Consider the following 9457-nt stretch of genomic DNA (forward strand, 5'->3'; position numbering starts at 1 on the left):
AAGCTATCCAACCTGTGGGAAGGTCCATTCGAAGTCCTAGAACAAGTTGGACACTCCTATCGCCTTAAGTTACCCAAAGGTTCTCATATCCATGATGTGTTCGCCCCAAACGTATTGTGTAAAGATCCTCAAGACCCGCTCCCTGGACAAGAAGCTCCGAAACCCATAGGTACCCCGATACAAGGTGTCGAAGAATGGGAGGTGGATGAGATCTTGGCCAGCAAGCTCTATTGTTCGACTCTGAAGTATAGGGTGAGCTGGGTTGGTCATGATCCTGATCCTACATGGTACAAGGCCTCAAACTTCATGGGAGCACCACACAAGCTCAGGGCTTTTCACGAAAGGCATCCGAATTGTCCAGGACCCCCTCGATCCTTGGATAAATGGATTCAAGCATGGGAACAAGGTCAAGAGGATATGGCAGGTCTGGAAGACGACAGAGTAGGGGGGCACAATTAATTTACAAAGACCAACTAATGTACATCTGGACCTGCTTCAGACCCGTTCCTCCCGTGAACGTCTTCACTCCACCTCGTCACCCGACAAGAATTCGTGGACCGAAGACAGCTCACTATCGGAACCGCCTTCCACCGTACCACCCATCTCCTCGTCCTCCTTTTCCCCTCCTCGTTCACGCTTTCTCCTTCCACCTCAACCCCCCTCTCGACCCGTGCGCCTACCGCCCCCCCGAGCGGTCACAGACCCCATTCCCCCCACCTTCGCCGTCAGCTCCGCCTGAGCTTTCGCCAACGCCACCATGGCCTCCGCCATCTCCGAAAGCTGCCCGTGCAGGGCCCGGTTCTCCTCAGCCATTTGATAATGGCTGGCCAGCAGCACGTCGACCGCCAACAAGTTCTTGAACTGGGCAGTCGCCACCTGCACACAGCTCGCCAACTCGTAGGCGGCAGAACGCACCCCAGCCTCGGAGGCCTTTCAGTCCCCCTCCTCGTCGCTCCCCAGGGCAAGCTCGTAAGCCCTGAGGGCCTCCCAAAATACGGCAAACTCGGCCCCGGCGTAGGCGAGCACCTATTATTTTAATCAGCGAGGCCAATTCGGATAGATATCGGAGGCTTACCGGGTTGCACTTCTCGTTCTGTAGTGTGCAATATGCACACTTCTTAGAGCTCGCCGAAGCAAACTCAAAATCGACAAATTGGCCACGGGCCATAGCCCGGACCGACCGAAGGCAAACGACCCTGTGGGCCGCCGGAAGTGCTCCGGGAGTGGTAGGTATTGGCATTGCCGATTGTTAAATACTGTACAAGTCAGTATGGAAGTTGCAGACCCGCATAGTCGCACTCACGGTAGATGTTGTTGAGATTGTTAAGGAACAGAACATGATACGGAAGCTCACTTCTATACACACAACGCGTTGCCAGGTGGACTAGCAGGTTGGGATGGAAATGGGCGACAATAACAACGACACTCGAGGTGAAGGCAACATGACTGACAGTAAGGGAAACTACGCAAGCCTTGCTCGACCCCAATACAACCCCGACTCCACTCCAACTCAAGAAAATCTTCAACTGTACCTGTTCAACAGCCCCGACAAGCAAGAAAACCCGCCCACAGATATGGGACTATCTGTCTACAAGGAGGGGGGTAGTGTAACGACCGCAACCGAATGACCACCGGTACGGTTCCGAGTCGTTCCTTATCTGCATACATGTCGGCAGGCATCGCGCTGCTGTACTATCTGAGCCCCTGTTGGCACCTGCATGCACGATAAGCTAGTCTACCGCTCCGGGTCCGATTGTCCTCCTAACGGTATACTTAAGCAGTTCAACAAAGTTGTTAGATAGAGTAGTTTTTCTGTATCCTTTCGTACAAGACCTATAGGTGTAGGGAATTCAATCCTAGTGTTCTCAACGTCCCAGCACTCCCATATGCCTCGTAGCGGACTCACACTTATTCCAGATATCTTCCCTGCTGGCCTGCGTCGTTACAATTGTTGCAGTTGTAAATCGTAAAGGGTCAGGCGCAGGGGTCCTGCTAGCGCCAGGTAAAATCGTATAGGGTCTATACAGATATTGACTAGTAGTTAGCACCGCAACTGCAGGCGCTCAGTTGGGCTTAGTGTGCTTTGTTTTGGCGCAGTTCCAGTGCTGCCAGCACCATAACTGTAGGCTCTCAACACCTCCAATATATATGGAATCTGCAGCTTTTGTAGAAATTATAATTGTTTATATTCTCTTCTTCCTTTTATCAAATATTATAACATAATACTTCTGGGTCTTCTTTAGGGACTAACAAAGTCTAAAAAATGTTCTTCCTCAATACACAGATTGATGTATCAAAAGAACAGTTAGATACATGATTGAATAGATATTAGATAAAAATATGGAAGCATTGACTCATTATTTTCTTAATCACTGCATGAATTAATGTAGTGATTACTTGATTATAAATCTGATTCATTCATTGATTAATTGATTATTAGATTGATTACTTTTACAATTGCATTAGCAACATGCTACTTGGGAAGATCTACTCTAAGGTCAGCTTAGCTACATAAGCCACTTGCAACTTAGGAAGGGGTTCTCTTGGATTTGATTGGCTCTAGTGTGAGCCTTGGCCTTTTGACCCTTGGATAGGACAGAAAGGGTCACTGTGTAGGGCATGTCCAGATGTCAGGGAAGGAAACAGTATAAGCGCAGCATTCCTTTAAAACTGAAGCTAGTAATCAGATAGACTGCACAATCTTCTTGCGCTATATAAGATGGCCTTTGCAAAAGGTAAAGTATCGTGCATGGTACAGACTGGCTTTCCTAACCTGTGTGCTCATCATTTCACCAAAAGTACTAATTGGGATTAGTGGATTCCACCAAAAATACCAATTGGGCAGCAACAATGGAATGTAGAATATTCCCTGTGCACAGTGGAATAAGACAAAGAAAACTTGCTGCATGTATCAAGTACACATAATCACTGCATTGCACACCTTGTATGCTATTTTCTGACAAGAATGCTGACAGAATACCAGGTTTTATTGGGAGTTCACCAAAAATACTAATCGAGACTAGTGTGCTTAGCGGCCAACTATACCCAATTAGGCTGTCAATCACCAAGATTGCACCTTTCGACAGCAATAACTTTACAACCAAAGCACCTCATAACAAGGCAAGGGCATGTTTGAACTCCTGGAGTCTTGGTCTACAATATCAGCCGAAAAAGTCAACAACTTTTTTCCTAACCCTTACCCCCATTTGCCTATTCATAGATCAAAGTCCACCATGAGATCCTTGTGGGACCGGAGGCTTCGCTGTTCGACGCGTTTTCGGCGGAGGCAGTGAAGGAGTCGACGGAGGGATTCTGGACGGTCTTCTTGGAGCGTTTGGACCCATCGGGTGTCCTTTGTTTGGCCAGTGAAGTAGACAGTGGCGGTGAAGGAGTTGACAGAATAGGGGATTGGACTCTGTTCTTGGATCTGCTCCTTCACCCATACAAACAGGCACTGTAGGTCAAGCTCACGTGAATCTTCTTCAGTATTTTCCATCGCTCCAACTCTATCCTTGCCACAGAAAACCCTCCAACAAGCCAGAAACTCAACCCCATCCACCTCCTCATTCACATCCCTCAGCTCACAAATCTGCTCTTCCTCTAAGCCCTCTTCCTCCTCTTCAGTCCAGCTATCTCCTTCACCGTCACCCGCTCCAACGTCGTCAAACTCATCAGAATCAAAGATACTTCGGCTGGGATCATCGCTGGAACCTCCACTCACAAACAGTGCATCATTGGAGGAGTCGTTGGGGCTGATGGCGGTGAAAGTATTGTTGTTTTGGTGAAGGATTGATGGCTGAGAATAGGGCTGAGACTGTGAGGGATGGGAGATCCCTGAAGGAGTGCTCATTGAGCATCCTTCACTGAGACCGGTGCTAGTGCGGCTACTAGCGCGGTTCTTCCTGCCTCTTCTGGCCAATGATTGGCTCCATGAGACCCCCTTCTCTGTTTGGCGTCGGTCTCGTTTACTGTAAGTCACCACTGTCAAAAGTCAGTAAGTTGTTGTCAATTGACAGCTGGGATGTACGTACTATTGGAGGTGTGGTGAAGAATTAGGTATGAGATGACGATGGAGCGATGGGTACCCCTTCACTATAACCTCCGGAGGTCCCGGCAACTACATCACATCACGTACTATGACACTGGTTACGCTAGCAGAAGTGTACCGGTGAAGGAAAATTGGCTACAAGTACCGTGGGACACACCTCACTGACGAACAAGCCCCAGAAGTTACCCATAAGTAACTTGACGACGTGCTGTACTATCCCATGTTGTCACCCACAGCGTACATTCACTCGCCAAGACTCTAGTCTCCCATAGTAGTCGCTGTGGGTGACGATTTGGGAGCTTCTATCGGCCCCAATAAGTGAGGGGTCCATACATTTCAATAACTGTTATAAACTGGAATAGATCACAAAAAGGGGTCGACTCCAGACTAAGGCTGAAAGGGGGCGATTCAGGGCCGAAATCGTGCACTATACTGAATTGGGCACGAACCAGGCCCGTATCGTGGCGGTCGCGTGGAGGTAGGGGGTTGGAGAGTGTAAGCCTTGTTCACCTTCTCCACGCCAAGATGCGCCAAACGCTCAGCAGTCTTCTCTCTCGTTTCGTATCCAATCCATCATCTCAATCGGAACTCGTTCAATCGAGGTTCAATCGAGGATACCCGTTGTAGTCAAGCACCTCCTCTTATTCGATTTTACCAGTCGACCCCCGCCCCGTGTCTCGTTATCTGGATCTGGTTCAGTGTGGATGGGATCCCCGTAGGCTGATGCGCGCCTGGCGCACGCTCGAAGGCGCTTACAAAGTCGCACCGACTCTGCCCGAGAAGATACGCGTGCTCATCGCAACGACAGAGTACGAAGGCGATACAATTGCAAGCATCTCACAAGCATGCACCTTTAGGCAGCAAGAGGAGTTCCTTTGGAGCCGCGGTTCGGGAAAGCCGGGATTCTACACCCGAACCCTCCCAAATAAGCGTAATTCAGATACCGATGAGGACCTTGAATTCTCGAATACGCAGAATGCTATAGGCTTTTGATCGGTGCCATTCGAGGCTTTCGGTCCTGTACCAGAGGTGCCATATAATAATCATGGATGGGAGATGACGCGGGTGTGCGACCTGACTAATTTTGAGTAACAGATCGAACTTGGCTTATTTACATTTACTTAGTCGCAGTACTACAGGCTAGATCCAAGATACTATCCCTATAGCAAGTGTGTTTATAACCCTGAAGCAAAGTCGGCTCCAATTGGCAAGCATCAATGCAATTCCGCATGATTGGGTATAAAATATAACCATACTGACTCCCGCTACCTCGCGTCCCAGGCTTGACATATCGTACCGGGGATGCGACACTTGGAAATCACGGCCTTAGAGACCCCCTTCTGAGACTTTTTCTCGGCAATCTCGTGCAATCCTCTTCTTCGACTATAACTTTCGTAGTAACGCGGATGTTCTGCTCCTCTTCGCCCTCGCTAAGATTGCTCATTGGATATAGTTCATCCTGACTTCCTGTTCTTACATCGCCTTCCACAGCGTGGGTACGTACCCGTTTCGTTCCCTTTCTTACACAACTAGCATTGCCTAAAGAGCGGCCCTTTGGGCCTGAACCTGGAGCGGTAACGCTAAATTGATATCCCTGCGTGGTACTCTGATCCCTCTTCGATATTCTCGCCCGATAGAAGGCGTACATACCAGGCATGTTTGCGGTGATAATCGCTACTGCGAATTCGATCGAAGTAACGATAGTGACGGAACCAAAGATATAAGACGTGTCCTTTGTGTTCGCGAGTTGCCAGAGGACGATGAAGCGAAGAAGTGAGACCATGATCGTGCAGCCTCCGAGGGTAAAGATGCAGATTAAACCGATTCGGCGGCGGACTGGAGTTTGCACGTTCCACAGGGGGTAGATAGGAAGAAGGTAGATGACTGCGTCCATGAAGACGTTCTGCGTATAATTAGTAGTGGGTAGCTCGACAGAATGCAAGGAACTTACGACAACGGAGGGCAGGTAGTATGATAGACCAGAAGAGATGCAAACGGCATTTGGGTAGAGTTCGGGTTGAAAGTAGGCCTGGATGGGAATGCATTGTAGGCCGTAGAAGATCCATGTACCGCCAGTCTGTAGGCACACAAGGACCACCGTGATGATTACCGCGAGTCTGAAACCAGGGTTGACCTCCAGTGTACGGCGGTAGAAGAAGAGAAAGGACATCTTGATGAAAAACTGTAGGAGTAGATAGTAGAACTCTTCTGCAAAGAGATACTGTGTCGGCAGTTAGCACGAATGATCGAGGAAGAAGTTCGTATTGCAACTGAACTGGTTGTAACGTACGACGCTGATTTTCTTAAGGTTTTCCGTCTTGACGCGAGGGTCGGTAACGTGCCTTGAAACAATTGAAAATCGCATCTCTCAAACTGATAGAGTCAAACCTACAGCCCACCGCCTAGTATAGTCCACATCCAGGCGATGTATTGTTGACCGATGAACAAGATCTAGCGCTGAGTTAGTAGAGGTCCATCTTGCAGCCAGAGCATGCGCAGAACTCACCGTTGCAACCAGCATAAACCAATCATCTTTGCCAAAAGGAACCCGAATGAAAGCTCGGGTGTAGAGTCGGATAGTAGATGATGCGAGGCATACCACAAAGAATGGAATGGTAACGGTCCAAACGATGGGCTGGATATTATCATATACTACCAAATTGACATTATCTCCGGCTCTCTTGATAACATCCATGATTGGCAGCCGGAAAAGACGCAAGAGTATTCAACGGATAACTGAGTTCTTCCTCAAAAGTAAGTTCCACTGCGACGAGTCGAGAGACTGAAAACGAGGAACGAGTATCTCATACGATACGGCGCAGGATATGAAACTCGTGGCGCTATGCAACCCTAGGAACCATCTCAATTTTACATGCCCACAGTAATGCGGCGTGGTTGGCATAAAGGCCCGTTCCTGGATGTCAAGCCGGACGTGTGCCGTCGATTTTCGCGATAATTTACTAGGAGAGGAATGAGGCAGGAGCTGCCAACAACCGAAACCGACAATAGCGACATTCAATCCTGCTCGCAGAATCCCATCGGGCACTACTGTGCGGCGTAGCAGAAGCAGGCGGCGCATGTCAGGCCGTGCGACGTATGTGGGGATGCGGCGTAGCCCCGTACTAATGCTCGATGGAACTCTCCGAGCCTGGCTTTGCAGTAGATTTGCGGGCTGGCTGGGATTAATTGGGGCAGTGGAATCTTCGTACAGTCGGCTGCGGCTGCTGGGGACGGAGAAGGTGCAATTGGCCGGAGTTGCTGGATGTGACGTTTGTGTAATATTCGAGTGCTTCGCGGGGATTTTGAGAAACCTCAGTTCTACAATCGTGAGAACGTCGTGCACGCGATGAGGCTTGCGTTCAAGCAAGCTTGTCCCGCAGCCGTTGCCGTGCCCCATCTAGTTTCAGCACGTGTTTCCTATTGGACGTGAGAGCAAGCCGAACGAGTCAGTAATGATACTTTGCCGAATGTAGAAACGCGCCCCGAGGTAATACCTTGTAGAGGATGCATAATTGGTGTCGTCCACATTGCAGGGCATGCGGTGTCGGGGTTTTGGGACGTACCGTGATTCCCTAATAAAATTCTTCGCTCTTGAAGGTCGAGCTTTTAAGCAAGAACCCCTTGCCTCTTGTTCGTTGCCTTGTCTGCAGCTGTTCGGCTTGAGTCCAGTTTTGTTTCGGCAAACTACCATGTCCACGAAAGAGATTCGAATTCGCCCAGCGGGCTGGGAGAGCGCTCCTGCAGAGGAGCAATTTGCTCTCTCTGATATGGATCACACAATGCCAAAGATCTATGTCCAGATAGTGGAAGTCTTCAAGCTCGCAGCACTTTTCGACAAGGCCAAGGTCGTGGACAGCATGGCAAAGGGTCTCGAGTTTACATTGAGCCAGTATCCCATCCTCGCTGGCGGCTTGAAGATGGATGCGGACAATGGTCGTTTGTGGGTGACGAAGAGGAAGGATAGTGCAGTCAGTCTGTTCGTGCAGGACTTGGAAGAAACATTCCCGTCGTTTGAAGAGCTGGATAGGACCGATTTCCCCGCCGCAACTCTCAAAGGACACATGTTGTTGCCCAAGGCCGTGACAGAGAAACAACTGTTCTCGCCTCTTGGGGACAACCAGGAGGACGACCTTATCATATCGACGTTTCAAATCAATTTCATCAAAGGCGGTCTTGTCCTCGGGGTCGCTATCCACCATAACTGTTCCGACGGCCCGGGATGTGATGGCTTCCTCACTACTTGGGCGCAGAATTCCGCAGCGGTGGTCAGTGGGACTTCCTTTGAAGCGGTACCCGAAGGAACGATGGACCGATCGCGTCTCAGTGCAAAGAAGCCGGACGCCGGGCGATGGAAAGAACTTGACCAGAAGTTTCCAGTGCTCAAGGATGGCGGCGGGCCAGCTCCTCCACCAGCCGACTTCAAGATGCCCGAATTGGCCATTCGAATGTGGCATTTCCCCAAGAGTAAGACGGAGGAACTCAAATCTCGGGCGATGAGACAGACAGGAGAAAGTTGGATCTCGACTTACGACGCGATCATGTCGATTCTCTGGAAGAGTATCACGAGATCCAAGCTTGAGCTTCTCCACCCTGACCTTGGCAAGGAGGTCATACTAGTACACGCAGTCAATACACGAAAGGTGTTGGACCCGCCCTTGCCAGAGAGAATGATGGGCAATGCCGTTGCGCTTCCCCGCACGGAGCCGATTAGGATATCCGAACTCCTTGGTGAAGATAATCTCCCAGAGATCGCGCAAAGAGTGCGAAAGTCGATCAAGACTATCACTCCACAGTACGTTGCTGAGCTGCCTGAATGGATCGCAGGACTGGGCGATAGGCGGTGGATCAATATCAACATGAGTTCGTTCCTGGGTATGGACTTGGCGGGTACGAGTTGGCAAGGCATGAACGTATACCAGAAACATGACTTCGGCTTCGGTCTCGCTAAGGCTATTCGTTTTCCGGATCCTCAGTTTGAAGGCTATGTTTTTGTGTATCCGAGCAGAGCGGATGTCAAAGAGAATGCCATTGACGAAGGTATCGAGGTTTGCGTGTGCTTAGAAGAAGGATGCCACGATCGATTGATGAAGGATACCGAGTTGCTTAGATATGCACAACCTCGCGGTAAATAGTCAAGAAATGTTTTGCTTCAGGTCGTGGTGCTTCGCAAAGAAAACCGGTTCCGGACTACCTGCCTCTACATAGGCCTAAGTTCTAAGCGCACTCTACTACACTCTCTACGCGTTTACTATCTGTTTAATAACTTTATAAGCCCTTTCTATTTCTATAAAAGGCATTACACTCTATAAGATATATTGTTTAGTATACCTAACTCTAGAATTACAAGGTAGAATTTATAAGTATAAAGAATAGTACTCTAGAAAAAAATAGATTTTAGTAAAGTAAATA

General features: G+C 49.2%; 4 protein-coding genes across 4 annotated transcripts; 2 read left to right on the forward strand and 2 right to left on the reverse strand.

Moving 5' to 3' along the window:
- Positions 1-933: 933 nt before the first annotated feature.
- BU25DRAFT_462218 (uncharacterized protein) lies at positions 934-1168 on the reverse strand (the record flags this gene model as incomplete). Its single annotated transcript, XM_033710505.1, has 2 exons — positions 934-1026; positions 1076-1168. 2 exons carry the CDS (start codon positions 1166-1168, stop codon positions 934-936), a joined length of 186 nt encoding a protein of 61 aa, XP_033557252.1.
- A 1758-nt stretch (positions 1169-2926) lies between these two features.
- Positions 2927-3218, forward strand: BU25DRAFT_414582 (uncharacterized protein; the record flags this gene model as incomplete). Its single annotated transcript, XM_033707328.1, has 1 exon — positions 2927-3218. A coding segment is annotated over exon 1 (272 nt), but the record flags the coding sequence as incomplete, so codon positions are not given.
- Positions 3219-5666: 2448 nt separating this feature from the next.
- On the reverse strand, positions 5667-6701 carry BU25DRAFT_305614 (uncharacterized protein; the record flags this gene model as incomplete). Its single annotated transcript, XM_033702061.1, has 5 exons — positions 5667-5951; positions 6000-6269; positions 6339-6390; positions 6441-6499; positions 6555-6701. Coding segments are annotated over 5 exons (813 nt in total), but the record flags the coding sequence as incomplete, so codon positions are not given.
- Positions 6702-7737: 1036 nt separating this feature from the next.
- On the forward strand, positions 7738-9180 carry BU25DRAFT_350774 (uncharacterized protein; the record flags this gene model as incomplete). Its single annotated transcript, XM_033703323.1, has 1 exon — positions 7738-9180. The coding sequence occupies one exon, from the start codon at positions 7738-7740 to the stop codon at positions 9178-9180; it is 1443 nt and encodes a 480-aa protein (XP_033557255.1).
- Positions 9181-9457: the final 277 nt, after the last annotated feature.

The sequence above is a fragment of the Macroventuria anomochaeta genome, assembly GCF_010093625.1.
Source record: "Macroventuria anomochaeta strain CBS 525.71 unplaced genomic scaffold BU25scaffold_39, whole genome shotgun sequence".
Taxonomy (NCBI): Eukaryota; Fungi; Ascomycota; class Dothideomycetes; order Pleosporales; family Didymellaceae; genus Macroventuria; species Macroventuria anomochaeta.